At 45.5% G+C, this 19,505-nt stretch overlaps 1 protein-coding gene across 1 annotated transcript in view; it reads left to right on the forward strand.

Moving 5' to 3' along the window:
* The window catches only part of LOC142582153 (uncharacterized), a 41,219-nt gene that overhangs the window by 3,627 nt on the left and 18,087 nt on the right, over window positions 1–19,505 (forward strand). The window contains exons 2-3 of the mRNA XM_075691549.1: window positions 11,525–11,674; window positions 16,501–16,666. Coding sequence (XP_075547664.1) covers window positions 11,525–11,674; window positions 16,501–16,666 — 316 coding nt within the window. The remainder of the gene's footprint in view (window positions 1–11,524; window positions 11,675–16,500; window positions 16,667–19,505) is intronic.

Raw genomic sequence — 19,505 nt, forward strand, 5'->3', positions numbered from 1 at the left:
AACCAAGGTGCACAGGTTTGCTATGAAAGATAAACTAAGGTAAGCAGCGGCGTTTCACCATTGTCCTGCCATTTGTGTTTCATATTGTACAGAATGAATGGTAAAAGAAATGAATACACGGAATGAGAACAGGCATATAAGCTAATATAAGTACAGTAACTCCAGTTTGTGTTGTTGCGGTAATTAAATTGTTACGAGTGGGAAGACACAGACGAAAGAGTCTGTCTACGCTGCATTCACAATGGAGCCAGACAGCCAGGAGACACTCAGTGGCGCCAAGACTCCAGACACTTCATCGCCTTTCTCGTGGCGGCTCGTCCCTTGAGCGTCTGTTGATGGTATCATAATAATATACCGTTTATTTACGATTTATTTAAGAGATTATCATATTATCATCTCATGCTATGACACCTTCCGCAAAATTCGTGGTTGTCCTCCGACCAGAAGGTAATGGTAGCGCAAGCTCAACGCACGCTGACACGATGACGGCATAATTAGAGCCACAAAAGGTGTGCCTTCTGGCCGAAACGTGCCCTCTTTGTAGGTTGCGCAAGTATGATATGAACTTGTTGAGCATATGTCGTTTTGCACACGGCAATGGATTGTGCATTATTATGGGCGGATAAAGCTGTGTGGACCGGCGTGCATGACAACTGGCCATCAGAGTGACCCATGCCGACTGCGATGGCTTTTACCAAGCCCTCAACAAAGAAGCGACCATTTCGGTTCTTTGCTCAAATTTTTTGTGCATATGTGAAGTGAACAGCATCATCCGCTTACCTTATATATAGCGGCCACCACATACGTGTAACGGAACGGAACTCATCGCTCCTACACTGGACCCGTAGCGGGGACTCAGGGACGTTCCACCTGCTGCTGAGCACGAGTTCCATTCCGAACGCGGCGTGCTCATTCTAATGAGGACGGAATGAAAAAAAAACACTTGTTCATCGCTGTTCGGATGTATTTTAAAAGAACCCCATGATCCAAATTGATACGGAGGCCTCCACAGCAGCAGCTCTTACTTTCCTTGATGCGTACTTCGCCCTGGGTCCTGCATTTACGTTGTGATCCAAGCACCACAAAAAGCCACCAACTGACCAATTTGTCCCGTTTCTACGTCCTTTATTGCGTGTGTGCTGCTGTAGGACTTTAAGACGATGAGCAAGATGAGAACAAGATGAAAGCAGGAGCCAACGTTTCAACAAGTGGTCTTGCCTTTTTCAAGACGAGAGACAAAAGACGAAAGACAAGTCTACTTGTCAACACGTTGGCTCCTACTTTCATCTTGTTGACATTTTGCTAATCGTCGTGAATTTCCATCTGTCACGTTCCCCGTGTTTCTTAGGACTTTAAAGCTCACAATTAATCAATCAATAAATCATCAATCAATCAATCAATTCGACACAAACAACTGACCTTGTCGCAAATCCGCGACCTGTCGTACGTCATAAAAAATTCGCATGTCTGAGAAAAACTACAGACCAAAGCTTGGAAAAGGCTTATTGTTCTACCTTATACATCCAATGGCAATTAAGCACCACACCGCATCAATTGAGAAGTATAAGCCATGCTCTAATCACAGATGCTCCCCAATACAGTTGTTATTCATATACTCGATCTTCCCAATCAGCTTGATGAAAATAAGCCAAAGCAATATAGTCATGCTTGTATTAGCCTAGAAGCAATAAAGGGCGCGCTGCCAGACCCCACAGTATGCTTTTTTTCCACCAAAATACACATCCGTTTGCCACAATTATTGAAGGATAATGTGGGCCCAAAATTGTGTCATTGGTCCACAGCGGACGCAGACGTGCTACAAGAACCCTGATTCTATGAGCTTCAGTCAAGTGATGCATGGTTCGCGAATGAATACCAGGGATTTCGTCCGTCGAGTGGTGGGTATAGCGTAGTTCACTTAAAGATCGTTTTGTACACGCCATCATCCAGAAACCACTGTCGCATGCTGTTGTCATTTTTATTCTTTCTCATCTGTCCTTGCTTAGGTGGTGTTTAAGGTCAACAAATTTCATACGGCTTCAAAACTCCTATTGGCATGTGTACTTGTTTATCTTGTCCCGGTGAGCGCTTTTCACGGGCTAATAAATGTTAAACATCATCGCTCGGCACGATAGCCGATTCTTGTAGCCCATTCTGCCTGTTGACTAAGTTGTCGCCGAACCTATTTTAATCAGACTGCATAGTGCTGTAGTGTTGTATATTGTAGTACTTGTGCTAGCGCCAGAGATTATGATGGAACTTTCTATGAGTCGAGTATAAATGGTCGACACGTCTCAACTGCTATATTTCGACGAGTGTGATCTCGCCCCTACCGTTCGGCCCGAGTGCAACAAGTTTTCGTCGGCACACGTGCGCCCAATAAAGGGTGAGCTTTGTGACTGTCCGTTGTGCTACGGTCTAATTCCTCACCGCCGCAACATGACACTATTTCAGTTATGTTAACGAGGTATAAACTCTAAATTTTCTGAACAAATCAGTGTCAAGCGTGACAAATCTCGGATACTTGGCGCACTTATCAGTGGGCATTTTTTACCCGCATGCGGCGTATAAAAACAGTGACGAAAATAACACTAACTCCGTGAATAACGTCACAAAAAAGAGCATGTGAATGCTTCACTTATTCGTATCTGTTGAAGCCGGCATGACTATGCTCAATATCATAAGAATAGTAACTACATTTAAAATTTCATATTTCTAGGCTTTCAAGGCCCCACAGGTCAAGTTTCGGCATACACCCTTTCGTCTTGCCATAACCGTCTATATACGACACGGAGTTAATTATTCGGGTCAAATGCAAGCAAAGTAAGAACACCCGTGTAGACTAAGATGCCTCAGTATACAGGGTGTCCCAACTATCATACACCCAGATTTAATACGCAAAAGCCCCAAAGCTGGATTTGACCAAGGTAATGTTTGTTGCCGCTTGGAGATACTCAGATTATTTTTTGCATTCCGCCTAATTACAGAATTAGCGTCAATAATTTATCCACTTCTCAATTATTAAAATTAAATAAAAAGTGTCACTGAGGAAATTGTGTAGCAATATGAAAAACACCCGATACAGCTTTCTCTTGCTCAATACGTGCTACACAATATTGCTCTTCCGATTGTGAAAGAAGCACGCGAATACACGCAATATTGTCGCTCTACCGACCGCTCGAGGCACTTTGCGTTTATTCGCTGGCTTCTTTCACGCTCGGAAGAACACTTTTATGTAGCACGTATAGAGCAAGAGAAAGCTGTATAGGGAGTTTTTCACGTTGTTCTACAATTTTCTCATTAACACGTCTCACCTAATTATAATATTTGAGAAGTTGAATATTATTAAAGATTAATTACCTAATTAGGCGGAATGAAAACATACTCTGGGTATCTCCAACCGATGAGAAACAACATTACCTTGGTTCTGTGGCATTTGCATATTTTTAAATCGCGGTGCTTATAGTTGGGAAGCCCTGCATATCAGGCTACGCACGTGTCTCCGTCTGTGCACGCCCCCATACGGTTTGGTATGCATGTCGCGCCACTAACTTATTACTTTGCGGCGCCTGTATATAACAAACACAAAATTGCACATTCGCACACTTTCAAGCATACCAAATTTCAGAGTGTGCAAAACAGTGCCTGCTGCCCCTGAAAAAAAAAGGAAAGCTACAAGGAATTTCATAGTTCCAAGTATGAGCGCCCTGATATAAAACAGGGTGTAGGGAGTTTAATTATTTAAATAAAACGTTATAAGTGACTGGAGAGTCCAGCCAACATTTGAATACCAAATCTACATGTTTGTGAAGTTGCTCTTGTTGACCTTAACGTGTCCGCCTGTAGGGTCATTAATCGTTGCTAGGCATATCATGTAACATGCATGGCCTAAAAGAAATGGCAATGTTTTAACAAAATTTTGCCTCTTGTATGAACATCGGCTCAAGTGCACTAGAACGATGAAATCGATTTCCAGCTCAGGAAGTTCATGCTGGGACACAAGCATTGACACACACTTACGCAAATACAAAGGCTTTAGCAGAAAAGAACGTGCGATTTGGCGTAAAATTGAAAAAGAATCAAGTGACAATTAACAACTGTTTCTTTACTGGAGGAGAGCATATATAATTATTTTCATGCAGTGTTTCGTCCTGTAGAAAAGTTTTTCTTGAACACTGCTATAAGAAAAAACGAAGTTGCCGCTTAGTGGAACGGTAGCAAATCCAATTCAGCACATTGACATGAAAATAAAGTTAAAACAAAAAGCATCAAATCGTTGCGTTTCGCTGGAGTTGACTTACATGTGCGTGAGCACGGAAGAGGCTGCCTAATATTCGTGGCATGGTAGTTGAGTTTCGGGTTTGGGCTGCACGCACACTCACGTGCTCGCATAAAAAGCATGACATGAAGGAAAGCATTCCTAAACGGTAATTTGAACTCCACAAAAAAAGACAAATACATGGCACGCAATTTCCAAATGCCCTCTTGAGTCAATTCAACCCTATCTCTTAGGCAAACGCTGCCATATGAACAAATAAAGTCAGAAGACTTGGAAACAATGACAGAAAGGACGGCGATGCTCAGACAAGACAAGCCGCATCACTGTCTAACAACCAATTTTTATTGCGTCTCGATGACAATATGTTCAGCAAGTGCTGTCAGTAGAAGAAAACAGGCAAATAAGGACATACGATACCACAATAACAGTGCGACGTCACATTCTGCGTAGGTAATACATGATTTTATTGTGATGTAGTGTTAGCGAAGCACAATTTTCACTTGCCATCGAGTGCATTCGAGGAACTAAATGCGCTGCGTTAAAATGTGTAGCTTCGATAGCAATGCCTCAAGAATAAATAAAAATGCTCACAGCCGAGTCGGTACTAAGACCACTTGTTCGTGATTTCGAAGGTTATGACCGTCTTTGTGACATCACTGAAGCCAAAAAACGCTTGAAACATTCATTTTTGACGGATGCCGCCATCATGACCCTGTGGATTTCGCATACGTTCCTTGTTTGTATTGTCTCAAAACAAACATACGTGTTAATGGGACTACAGTATATTTATTTTTGATGGCGGAAGTTCTTGTACATGAGCATCGTTTCGTAATAGAACAGTAACGGTTTCTAAAACTGCAAATGCTTGCCGTACAGGCACGTACCCAAGGGGGGGCCGGGGGGGCCGGGGGGGCCCCCCCCCCGAAATTAAGCGGCATATCCCCCCCCCTATCCGCCCAAGGCACCACTCCTCACACATTCCTAAAGCGTCGACGAATCAATATACTCGGCGGTCAACATTTTTCTGCCGTTAACAGCGAAAGCAATGTATGTCTAACTTCCGTAGTTTATTTTCGGCGTCCATTAACAGAAAAAATTATCATGTGGGCCGATCCTGGTTGTAGTGCAAAAAGGGTCCAAGATCAATGGCACATACCCCTGTGGACTCCGGAACCTATAACGCGCCCTTCGGAATCTTCGGGATGGGCCCGCATATGGGGAGTGCTTAATGCCTGCTTCACCTCCACCGCGGGTCGGCCCGACATTGCACTGCATACCTTCGGGATGGACCCACGTGTGGGGAGCGCTTAACGCCTGCTTCACTCCAGCCGCGGGGTGGGCCCGGTATTGGAATATCTTCGGGATCTGCTTACGTAGGGAGAGTTCTTAATGCCTGCTTCACCTCCACCGCGGGTCCGCCCGGCATTGCAATATTTTCGACATTGGCGCACGTATGCGGGGGGCTTAACGCCTGCTTCACCTTCGCCGCGGATCGGCCCGAAATTGCACTATCTTCAGGCCGACCCGCAGCGGATGTGAAACACTTTGCTTTTCGTTTGAGAGCTTTGACTGTCGTCAGCATTCGCTGCCATTCCATTTTCACGGAGTGGAATAGTTGTCAATTTTTTCACTCCTTTTGGATGGCGGTAGTTATCGGCATCTCCTGGGCTGTGAATGCCAGTTTAGTCATCGATTCGGTGGCCGCAGGCGATTAACTCAAGATGAATTCAGTTGTCACCATCTATTGCAGCAGGCAGGGCGTAGTTTATTGTTTTAATTATAATATTTTATTTTATTTATAATGACCAACACAATTTTTATGTCACCATCTAATCAACGATCACGCGCATCCCTGTTGCTTCGTTAGTTCAACCTCCTTTGTTTAGACTGATCCAGGGGCCGGGAAAGGGATTCGGTTCATAGTCGGCTGGTCTGTATGCTCGAGGAACAAGTTGTGGCCGGAGAAAACGCCAGTTGCGTTTTACTTTTCCTTTTGCTTCATTATTTCCTCGAGTGACACCTCGGCGCGACGCTGGCAGATCCTCGGAACGATATACCCGCGATATGGGTTAGATAAGGTGGAAAATAAAATATTGCGAAACAGCGTCGATAATCAGACCCTGCAATAACCTTTAAACTCATAAGCAATATGACTGTCACCCATTACCTCGTCTGGTTTTTCCCATATTGTACAGCACTTTTCGTGCAAAATTGGAAACTCGAAACAAGAGTCGCAAGGAGATGAGCAATTAAGCCATCTACTAAGCGAGAAAGCAAAGGCAAAAGCCAAACAGGGAGGAAAAGCGAAAATTGTCTGTGAAAATATTTATGGATCAACATCTTTTTATTTAAAAAGGAAGTAGAGAAAGCGCCGCCGGAACTGGAGAATAATTCCGTGTGTTTTGAATGACGCTTCTACAGTTATCAATCGAGCTTTCTGACGTAGCCATTTCCCTGCTGTGCCAATTGGGAGAGGGGGAGGGGCGGGGCTCTAACGTTCCGCGGTGTGCGCAATACGTCTAGAACCGCAGCGTCCTGCACTCTACGCGATTGTACGGGACTGGTGACCACGCATCCTTACGCAACTTCCCAAATAACAACACAAGTCGGTTTCGCTACTTGGTAGAGCAGTAAACGAGGGATGCAAAAGAACTGTGACCATTCCGCAAATATTGATTTCTCTAAAATTCTTCCAGAGCTAATTTAAAAGACGTTACTAGAAATCTTTATTTTGCACTTTCGCTTGTTAACTTGTTCTTGGCAAGGTTCTTCCTGCGAATCTTTCATGCACGAGTCCACTTGATGTGGTTCTTTGTTTGCCAAGTAAGAAAGAGGTGTATGCCACAGGCATACCTGTGAGGTACACGTTATTTCAATTCTCTTTTGCGGCTTTACGCGTCTTTATGGCAAATGGTGGGATTATTCACATTTGTACTATTAAAAGTGCCCTCCGCCTCATTTGCATAGAAAAGTTACCTTGGGTTGGGCCCTCCTCCCCCGAAAAAAAATCCTGCGTACGTGCCTGTTGCCATATCCGCCCATATGGCTTCATAGATGACCAGCGTCATTCATTCCGAGTGACACTTCGTTTTGACGTCCAGCAACAGGCCGCCTAATGTGAAACTCAGCGAGGTGAAGTGCATTCGCTCGAAGTGCCCCTGAATTTGCTCGTCTGACTTTGGTATTAGCATGGAGGAAGGAAAAAAATTAGGAGGGAGCATCGCACAATGCGATTGAAGCCGAGGGTGGTGGCCCAACACGTGATCTCACATCAAAGTGCGTGGTTGTTTTTAGTGTTTCCGCTGAGCAGGCTGAGCCACGAAAGGGCAACCGAAGAAGCGCGCACCGAATGAAAACTACTGGCATAGCTACTGGGAACCAAACGTATCAGCAAACCTCGATTCTTGCTCAGTGATCTCGACGCAAGAGGTCGCGTGTTGGGACGCCACTGTGCAATGGGCTGGCTTCACGGAGCGTTCGCTTGCCAAGGCTGGCTGCATGATGTAACGCTCTCTCCTAACTTTTTCCTTCCTCCATGGGTGTCAGTGTAGCAGTCGTCACTGAAACGTTAGCCTCGCACGTCAGAGGGTCAAATAACCAACCTCAGTAAAGGAGTGGTGAAAGTAAATCTTCTTGTGAATATCTTTTCTTATTTGTGTACAGCTGTCGACCTCGTAATTACGACGCGACGCCTCAATTTCTGAGAACGCTATAGTCAACTGCGTCGCTTTCCTGCGCCGCAAGTTCAAAACTGGAGCCAAATGATGGCGCGCAGCAGATAAATTACGCACACGTGTTGGCACAGGTAGCGGGAATTACACGAACGCAGTGGTCGACGGCCTCGGCGCATTAAGCAGCGAGTGACTCGAAACCCGCAGCACCTTGCTTTGAGAACGAGGCAACGCCCGCGCTAGGGTGGCTAGAATACCCGCCTCATCACGCCGCATTTGGTAGAGGGGAAGCCGCCATTAGGCTCCGGAGGTACTCAAACTGCCAAACTCGCGAAGTGCAACGCGGGTTCACTGATTCCCAGAGGCAGCCACCACCGGACGCCCACGCATACCTTGATTAGCTCCGCGGCTTAACAAATCCCCGTGCAACAGCAATGCAAAGGCGGCGACGGAGGCGGCGTGGCAGTCTGGCACTGCTCTTCCCATCCAGTGTGGTCCTTATGCTCCGCAGTTGGATTTATTTATTTATTTATTTATTTATTTATTTATTTATTTATTTATTTATTTATTTATTGTACTTAAGATTATATGGCCGTGGGCCAGGTAACTAATTTGCAACGTTGTACTACATGGGCACCTGAAATATCCTGCGGCAATAGAAGAAAGTAGCGGGAGAGCGTTGTGAAGAAAGGGTTAAAGACATAAAAGATGAACGTAAAAGACACAAGCGAGACAGAGTTCATCGTATGTCTCATGGCCCTACTGCTGGCCGACATAGCGCGCGGGCGCCACGGTCACGCCTCGTGGGACGTGAGGCGCTGGGGGAGCCCCGTGATGGCACTGAGATAAGCTATCAGGCTTCCGTGCGCGCTACCCATCATTTGGCTGTGCCTGCCGTGAAGGTGAGTGCCATCGTTGTGTCCACCAAAAGGCCCAGATCGCGGAAAGTGGTCAGGACCACTTTCCGTGGGACTCCTCCTCGCCGCATTCTTCGACTTGCAGCCTCATTGCGATATAACAACCAACACCGCCGGAACGGCACGATGAAAAAGCAGGGTGTACGACACAGGCGCCGATAACGGTCATATGATCGGCGATACAAGAGACGACGGAAAGTGCCCGCATCAAGGCACGACATAAAGAGCACGGCGCACCGTGGCACGTAGGCACGGGCGAGCCTGCTCGCCGATGGGCTGTGCCACCACGTCCGTGCGAAGCTTTCTCCAAGCAGGACTTCAGGCGCATCCAGCAATGTAAATGAGGCGACGTACCTCACTTGCTATCACAAACAAAAATACTTTTGAAAAATCTTCTGGGCTTTACCTGCCAAAACCACATTACATCATGAACAGCTTAGCGGAGACACCGAAATAATTTTAATCACCGTGAGTTGTTTGACGTGCACCCGATGTGTGTATTGCAAACGAGAATTTTCGCATGTCGCCCCCATCAAAATGCTGCCACCACGACCGTGCGCTTAGCAGCGGAACGTCAAGTCACGGCGGCGGGTCGGAAACAGTGAGGCGCTGGCACGCGCACGCAGAACACGCAGCTATAGGACGAAACCACCGTGAGTGGCCAATTATGTTGCTACCACGCCGTACGAGAAATGAAAATTGCACAGAAGTGCCCAATGAAATATGATGGTACCCGCACCTATGAAACTGGACGTTGCTTGAGAAGAATAAAAAGTTTAGTTCAAATGCGCGTTTTCACGCGAGGGAATAAAACGAGAAATAAAAAATTTTCATTTCTCTCATTTCATTTATTGTACCCTCAAGGCCTGTGAACGCTTCACAGATGGGAGTGGGTTACAAGTAATCATGTTCCTTGCAAATCAATGGTTTCTTGCAGGCCTAAGACAAATTTTGGAGCACGAGTTATGTCATTCACTTCTATCTGCTTCAATGGGCTACGGAGCCCTTGAACTAGAGTTACTGTCACTGATGTGAGGGTGCTCTATAGCAAAATAAATTTTTATATCCTGATTAACCCGGCCATGCATGTCCGGTGCTGCTTAAATATGTGCAGGAGCACACAGTATTAATTCCACAATATACATTTTGACCTTCCATAGGAAGGACTGGGTTTCTTCAGCTGCTATGAATCGGCATGGTCGTTCACGGCACCGATGTAGCCATTTGTTGATGTTTGGATGTCTTCAGTGGGGCTCCCCACTGAACGCTTGTCAACTATCAGCTAATGCAGGAGCTAATAACATATAATCACGCTATCAATTTCTTAACATTCATACAGATGCCCACAGAGGCATTAGAAACAAGGGAGCCGCGAAAGTAGTGGACTCCTTTGCTTTCTGGGCGCACCGCATGTGGAGTTTAGCCGCGCACACATCCGCCCTCGGTAATTTGATTAAAGCGTTGCGCCCCACAAAGAGTCTGAAGTTGTCGAGTGTGTGCATGTATTTTATGCCCACCAAGTTTTGGTTATTTTGATTCTAACGTCCCTATTTATGAACAATGGTTAACTTCCTTATATCGTATAACATATTTTTCAAGAACTGAAATTCGTTGCGCCCCACAAGGACTCTGAAGTTGTCGAGTGTGTACATGTATTTTATGCCCACCAAGTGTTGGTTATATTGATTCTAACGTTCATATTTATAACTAATGGTTAACTTCTTTATCTTATATAACATTCTACAAGAACTGAAATTTGTGCGAGTTTGGAAGAATTCACACTTGACTTCAAGCGCAAAAGCCGAGGTCACAACAATAAAATCACACCAGACGAGCGTTCCTTCAAACTGAAGTTTATTCTCAAATAAACATGCCTATTCATCAGTCCACACGGCGTCTTTTTCTCAAAAGAAAGTTTTGTTTGAAGTAGAGCTCGTCCTGTCTGGCTTTCCTTCTTCAAGTCAAGTAAGTATTATGTTCATTTATTTTGGGCTGCCCAAATCTTGGCCGATCCCCCGGAGTGGCTATGTGCCAATGACACAGGCTCTGCAGCTACAGTTGTGAGAGCCTGATGACATCTCAATGAAATACATCAATGCAAAAGAAAGGGCTGACGCCTGTTGGTTGTTTGTGGCGGTTGTTAGAATGCCATTTCACTCTTTTGAACATATATTTCAGCAACATTACAACTTCGCGCCAGTACATGGAGCATATTGTGTCAGATTTCATCCTGCAGATAAATTTCGAATGGTTGTGTTGTACAGGGCGTATCGTCTTTCATTTTTCATTAAAGTGCGCCAATTTATTGACGTGCTTGATTCGTATAGAAAAAATTTTCCGTCAACGATGCCTTTATTAAGCAAGGATACTGACGGGAACTCGACTTGCCTCACATTTTCACATTGATCTTCCTAAAATGCAGCCATGTGTACCATAAACGGGCAAACTTTATGCAATAAGGAAAACCCTGATCGCTTAGTGACTGCTCAATGCGCCAAATGAAATGTAGATGTGGCATGACAACATTGAACAAGGACTAGAGCCGCGGCGGTGATATTGAAACACAACACAACAGAGGGTTTTTCCGCAGAGATACCTGACAGAGAACACAATGCGGCATTGCTCCTTCTTGAAGAGCCCTCTTGTTTTCCTCCCAGGAAACCGAAGGTGCCGTTAACAGGTGGCAAGTGGCCACGGTACACGTTTGATGAGCCGTGGGTGATCTACCTTCAGCCTAACAACTACACGACCATTGTCGAGCCGAAGAGGAAGATATGTGAAGTGTGGAAACCAGTGCTTCTCAGGGAGTAAGTACAAGTTGTGGAAAAATCGTGAACTACACAGCGCAGGCATGCCATGCACCATTTTTTTTTTTTGCCACAAACGCGCACCAGGATAACAATGGTATATTTAGCTCGTCAGTTATGCAACATCTGCAAACATGGACGAGAATTAAGTAACATAAATATTTTAATGAATGAAGCAGAAACAGAGCTAGCTTATGAAGTTAGACGGCCAGGTGTGCACAAGAAAGTTGACTCAAATTCGCGAACACCCGTTTCAGGTGTCCTTAAGAAATTGCAGTCGGGCTTTATTTAACCAAATATTCCATTCACCGTGTGGAAGCAGCTATGGTATTTGCGGCACTCGTGATTAAAGTTCGATACACTGACTCAGAATATACAGGGCGTTTTAAGCAGCTTGAAGCAAGTGTTTTAAAGAAGTGGTTAACTGCAGCTGCGTGATACCAACGACATATGGCCTGCCGTCATGTGGCAAACAAATTGGTGAGAGAGACAATTTTTTGGATAACTCAGGTGTGGTGTAAGCGTTAATAAAAGGTGAAATAATTAGCGACTGGGACACAAATAATGTGCTTCTGTGAAAGGGGGGGGGGGAGAGCGGAGGGATGTTCTCTTCTCAGGCACACTATCTACACATTGTACAATACCATACACCCTATGCCTGCACATTGTTACCGTGGCACAGTAAATGCAGTCACCGATGGCGATGCTTCGAGAAATAAGTCGTGAACGTCGTGAGTAATTCGAGTGATAGGTTTAAGTGAGTGGCTGAGTTGACTATGTTGTATATGCGCGCGCTTTGCTCATCCAATGAAAAGGAACATAACTGAAAATTGGGAGAATGCTGGGCCGTGAGCCTGAGTAGACAATAAAACAACGCTAAATTGCCGTTATGGCACCCAGATGATGCAGTTGTGACCCTCAGCTTTCGTTTCTCGGTCATGTCGCTTAGCCTGTTAGGAAAGAACGGTAATACAGAGGAATAATTCCTGATCTAGAAAATGTACAAAGGGTTTTAAGCCATAAATAAAGATTTGCCGATGAAACTCCCACATCCTAAAGTTAGCTGTTTGGCTACATTAACGGACACCAAAGGCGTTGTGCAAGGGTATCCTGATATGTGTGCATCTTGAACACCTCTAAGGAATACCAGACCACAGACAATTGTTTGGTCTGTCCAACATGAGAACAGTTTATATGAAGATGTCATGAAAACGCACTTGCTTCTGTTTATGCCCTGATATTACCAAACTAGCGCTCCTCCACCTGTGTTTCGATAATGGAGACTGCTTTGTTTGTATGGCACACCGCAAAATAACTTGCGACGGTTGCCCAGAAATTGTGATGATGACGTCACGGCAATAGCACTGAACATTTCACGAGCCCTCACGTGAAGTGTATAATTTGCTTCCATAAATAGAGAGCTTACAGGAAAGTGCTTCATCGCCGAGGGTTTTTTCTCCATTTTCCACATTTTGAGGGACCCGTGTGGGTTTCCTTTGTAGGAATTGCTACGACTCGGTGGATGTCTCATTTTTACCTTTATTAATTCTCCGCAACAGTACTTGGCATAAACGACACACTAACTTTCGTCTTCAAATGCAAATACTTTTGGCAGGGTCTGCTCCTGCCTGCTTCTTTCCCAACACCACTCTCAGGTTTCCTACCTGTACCATGCAGAAAAACAGTGGTTGCTTCACTATTGCACTATATGCTTACAGCGTAACACGCGGTTTGATGTAACTGATGGCACGGTTAGTCTAGACGGTGTAAATTGCTATAGCAAGTAATACACGCGCTCTGCTTATGAGATCGGCACAGTAGCAAGAAGGTTTTTAACATTAAAAAATGTGTTGGATAATTGGCCACCAGAGCCGCAATGTACAGGTTGTGCAAATCCTCCTTAAAAGGCGGATATGTGAGGAGAAGACTAAAAAGGCACGAAATGTGTCCAGTTGCATGCCTGAGGATGCTATTCAATATATGGCGCATTCTTATTCAGCCAATGCACTGCGATCACGTGCGTACGTCCCTTTCAGCTCGATAGCTTGGGCAGGACCCCACATAAAGTGTATTTTGTTTCTCTGCTTTAAGTACAGAGCGAATAATCCGTACGTCTCGCCTTACTTGGCCATGCTGGCATATAGCCAGATTCGGTCCTTATCCGATGTGGTAGTTAGGCTTGCTCTCGGCGAAACCGCTTGGTTGAGTAAGGCGCATGCGGCAACCTACCTAATCTCCTCTACTTATACCTTTACTGAAGAAAGACTTTCCGCATGCCTGCCCACAATACATCGTGTTTCTAGAAGCGTTTGTCCCGAAGATACGCATGGTCGGCATGCATATAGCAGCCAACGGGCCAAACGTAGAAGCTATCCGCAAGATATAATATTTGGGGTTTTACGTGCCAAAACCACTTTCTGATTATGAGGCACGCCGTAGTGGAGGACTCCGGAAATTTTGACCACCTGGGGTTCTTTAACGTGCACCTAAATCTAAGCACACGGGTGTTTTTCGCATTTCGCCCCCATCGAAATGCGGCCGCCGTGGCCGGGATTCGATCCCGCGACCTTGTGCTCAGCAGCCCAACACCATAGCCACTGAGCAACCACGGCGGGTATCCGCAAGATCCAAGGCAAGGTTACAGCGGCTATCCGCCTGATCAAACGCATTACAAACAAGCACACGGGTATGAAGGAGGACAGCGTCATGCGCCTCGTAGACTCCTTTGCAATCGGTCACATTGAATATGTGGGTGTCTTTCACAACCGGAATGTCACCGAAAGGGAGAAACTCAACACCCTTATACGCAACACTTACAACATCGCCCTTGGCCTACCGGAGTCCACGAGCACAGCTCGTCTGCTGCAGCTGGGGGTACACAACACGTTTGAGGAAATTGTGGATGCGCAAAGAGCCTCGCAACTCGAACGCATGTCCCTGACAGCCATGGGTCGGCACCATCCCGCAGAAACTCTGCTTCAATTACCACGTCCAACACGCGTCAAGCAGGCCATCCCACCCGACATAAGCGACACGCTGATAGCAGCCTCTATCCCACGAAACATGCACCCCCAACATAACGTGGGCCGACGCCAGGTTCGTGCCAAGGCACTGCTGTGCTCGTTTGGTGGGAAGAGGACTACGCGCTTCGTAGAAGCGGTAGAATACACACGAGAACACCAGTTCATGATGGTAGTCGTGATATCAACTCTCGGCTTACGCACGCATATAGTGTGAGCACGGAATACCCAGAAAGAGCGGAAGCGCTTGCGCTTAGCGACCCCCTCTGCGAGGTAGCTCTTAGCGACTCACAATCCGCAGTTCGTAACTACGCGCAGGGGCGCCTTTCCTCCGAAGCTCTCCAGATCCGAAGAAAAGCTGGTCGACAGCACTTCGATAAATCATGTGGTTCCCAACGCACGTCGCCCCCCCCCCCCCCCAACAAGGGTCCCCCCTAACTTGAAGGAGGTAGCGCACCGCTCTGCGCGAGGAATGACCCCCGTGCAGAGTCGGAGACCTCATTTTCGAGTTCGGGCCTTCTGGCGCGAAACACGAGGGCACGCTTAGTCAGATACAACGACGTCGCCAAGCACTACCAGTTAGGCACACGGATATATGCCTCCACTTCACCCCAAACTGAGACGTCGCCAGGCAGTCGTCTGGCGACAACTGCAGACACACACCTTCCCCAGTCCGGCGTGATTGTGGCACATTTTCCCCACGCAATACCCGAGTGCTCTTTGCAAGTTATGTCAGGTAACTAGAGCGACACTCTCACACATGTTGTGGGGGTGTCCTGTTATATCAGCTAAAATGGCAGTAGCTCCGGAGGCCCTTCCGTCGAAGTGTGCCGCCACTCGGCGCAGCTCCAAGCTCAAGACAGAAAAATGGGCAGTCCAGCGTGCCCAAGAGGTGGCGAAGAGGCAAGGCCTCGAAGGCCCCTCATGCGAGACCTGAGCCTGGGTCGTTAAACTTTGCCGGATTTTCCATAAAGTTGTTTGCATCCATCCATAGTGTGCAAGAAAGTTTCAGGCTGTCTAGCATTACTAAGAGAATGGACGTGTCGTTAAATAAATATATGATATTACAAGAGAAACTGAGGCGGATCAATTACCGGCCTTAATTGCAAGGCTACCACGTTTCTTGCGAAGAGCCATTCCCATGGGTGTACGCACAGGCCAAGCACAAGCACGACTGATGGATAAACCGCGTTCACTTAACTAAGCGCTGAAAACACTCCTCTCCCTTTGTGGCTAGCGTGCTTTCTAGACGACTTTCCTAAATTTTACGTGCAACGCCAAAACAAATTGCCACTGTCACAACAGAATTTATTACCGCATGCATTTCTATTATGTAATGAGTTCGCAAGTTTTATTGAGATAGTTTTTTCTTGTGCCAGGAGAGATGAAACTGCGCAGCGGTCTGTATCTTTGGAATGCTTCATGCACAACAAACTATCGCGGAGACCCCACTTTAGCCTCGAATAACGTCTTGCATTGTATGTAATATCGAATGAAACGAAGTTCTCGACAAGGCACCGTTATCGCCATTCTTCTTGCCCGTTGTCGGAAAAACTATTGAATTATTGCTTTATAATGACATGAGGAAACTTATTTAATACTTTTTTCAGGCGCCCCGCAGCTAACGCATGGCAGCTAAAGCTTTTCTTTCAATGAAGTGCGTTCGACCACGCTACGTAATCTGCAGTCATATGTCAGTTCATTTTGGGACACTCGTCTTGAAAAAAAACAAAATTTGAATGTGCTAGTAGCGCAGCTAGATGTAACGTTTCTTTTACGTGTGCTTCTTTCACTGTGTATATGCAGGTCTAAGCCCGAAGAACGCTCCTTCAATCAAGAAGAAGAGCCAAGCAAAAAGGAAGAAACAAAAACTAACGAAGTCGACAACACGGGCCAAACTGCAACAAGCCCATCCACGTTTCTTTGCTCGGCTCTTATTTTATTCATTTCGTTTGCCGGCCTGACGCTTTGTTGATCTGTCTGCTCTTCGTTTGTCTGCCTGCTTGATTCTTTGATTTCACACACAAGCAACAATGACGTGCAATATGTTTAGTGCTAGTGCGTTCAGCATGAACTCCGATGGATGAATTGTGATCTAATAAAAGAATTGTTGCGTTATTCCCAATTAACTAAAAAGTTCACAAGGCAGCAGGCCGCACCAATGCGTCAAGGGAGGAAATGAATGGCAATACAAGAGTAATTTAAAGGCACAGCTAGAAACTTACAAAAGCCTGAAAAGCTTGCTTATAGAAAGGGTAAGTAAGCGTTTCTTTTTATTATTGAACTCTTCAAATTGATTTCTGTTGTTGCTGTTCGTGATGCACTTCAGAGCCAGATAAATCGCTTCTATTTCCTAACTCAAGGAAGAGCACTGTTTTGGCCTCAAGGTGATGATAAGATTATCTCTTCATGCTAGTGTTAAACATCACTGAATAATTAAAATAAATACAGGTGGCGCTGTAATTGAAACACCCAGTTTGGAAATGTGTAAAGGGCGGAGCTTTATTCACAGTAAAAGATAACATTACGATGCTATACATGCATCACAAGGTGCCGCTACCCCTGCAAACAATTAAGCAGAGTAGCTAATAAAGCATTTCGCACATGAGATGATATATGTACAATGTTCTCTTTTAAGAATGTGTGTTTTCACTCCTCAAAGTCCTTCTTGCCGTTCATTGAGACAGCGTTCTGTACACACTTTACCTTGTAGAAGCAGCTATTTATATTTTACCGTGTACTATTTTCGTTAATGGCTTTATTTCTCTCCTACGAGCATATTCTGCATTTGTTTACTTTAGTCGTTTCTACAGTATTTTACAGTAACTTCTATGTGCCTTCTAAACAACAAGAAAGTTATGCGATTTACGTTTATCCTAATTTTTGTTTAATTATAATTTTTTTTTAAATAGTATCGGAAGTACATTTCGTCCCGTTCAGATGGGTTATCATGAAAAGTGTGACAATATTTTCGCGGAAACTCGCAATGTTCACGCAAGTGTAATTGAAAACTTTCACTAACTAACCTTGTGTTTGTCACTGTATGTTGCAGGTTTAAATTATAAAATTGAGCAGGTGTGAAGTCATGTCAGCTTAGCGGAAATAGCAAGACTAGCAACAATTTCCACATATCCATCTCTAAAATTCATCACAATAACCCCGTCTAAATACGAGTATTTTTTCCACTTATTAGTGTTCCAAATTTCCGCCTCGTGTTATATGCAGACGCAAGTCAAAATTTCAGCCAGAAAATTGGGCTCAAGAGAGAGGGCGGGAATACAGAGGAAGGCAGGGAGGTTAACCAGAGGTAGTTCCGGTTGGCTACCCTGCACGGGGGGAAGGGTTAAGGGGGATACAAAGAGAAAGAGAGTGGAAGGGGGAGATAGAGAAAAAACGAGACGAGCACTAACAATGCGCGTACATAGAGCGGTAGGGGATGGTGTTCTTAAGGTCTATCGTTAAGCCCTGTAGACCGCAAAGGGGGGGGGGGCGACAAAGGGGAGGAAAGACAGGGAGCTTAGAGACCGCAGGAACCTCAATAACGGGAGTGAGGCCTTCAACGCGGATGTTCTTTCAGAGCACTGACCTAAAGCTTTCAGTCCTGATAGTGGTCGATTGTCCAACTGGTCCAGTAATCTGCACATCACTTGTCTCTGGGCACTATATCGTGGGCAGACACAGATAATGTGTGTGAGCATCTCTTCGCTGTTGCATGTGTCGCACGTGGGGCTGTTGGCCATTCCAAAGAGGAAAGCATGTGAGTTCTTAAAGGCAGCGCCTAGCCAGAGACGGTACAACATGGTCTGTTCACGTCGTGGTAACCCAGGCGCGAGGTGCATCCGTATGTCCGAAGACAACGAACGTAAACGACACGTATTGGGATCAAAGTTCTAATTTCGCTATTGCTGCGCGGCTACAATCATCCTCATAATCCTCTAGTGTATACAAGACGCCATATAGAGATGGTGTGGGTTTGGCTGCCATAACCTACAACCACAGCAAGTGCGCACCTCAGCAGCGCATGAGCTAACGTTCTAACTACGTGAAAAGCAAGCTTTCACGACATTGCATTTGCTTATTCCGCAGTGGTGAAGAAGCAAAATGTGAGGACCACGAACGCCGTACGATCAGCTGCCTTCAAGAGCAAGGCGATTTCACCTGCAGAGAACATTGGCAACTTTACCGTCGGGAGGCAGTTCGTCGTGACCGATAGCACCATTCGCAGTTGGTGACGACAAAAGGAAGCCCTTTTTGTGTGAAGCAGAATGCTAAAGAACTTTTGGGCGCCGAAGAATGGGACAAGCCCAAAGTAAGTAAGCGTTCTCGCCGTCTTTACCTCACTCGTATATTACATACGCATGAATCTTTTTTTTTTCGCTTTTCGCAATTCTTCGTATCTCGCCTCTCAATATATGCGGGCCAATATTATGTGCGGGCTTTTTACGGTAGTACCAAATACAATGGCGTTCCTACTAACAGTTTCAAAAGAAGCTCCCTCTTACAGTTTAGAAGAACAATAACTGCATCGATGATGCCCAGCACATTTTGGGGACATATGGCTCGAAAGTGATGCTAATCTTAGGATTGCTGCTAAGGAGATATGACTTCACTACGTCTCAGTTTTAACGTCACAACTTCAAGGGTATATTTAGAAACCGTACTAGTACATCTTCTAAGTTAGCTACATGGCCACTTATATTTTTCGTGCAAGTAATGCCCGCTTCCTCATATATTCCACCTGAACAAACTGAATTGATGGTTTTGGCACGTAAAGCCCCATAATCTTTTAAACTGAATTGCAGTATCTTTCA

Source organism: Dermacentor variabilis, chromosome 5, assembly GCF_050947875.1.
Source record: "Dermacentor variabilis isolate Ectoservices chromosome 5, ASM5094787v1, whole genome shotgun sequence".
Lineage (NCBI taxonomy): Eukaryota > Metazoa > Arthropoda > Arachnida > Ixodida > Ixodidae > Dermacentor > Dermacentor variabilis.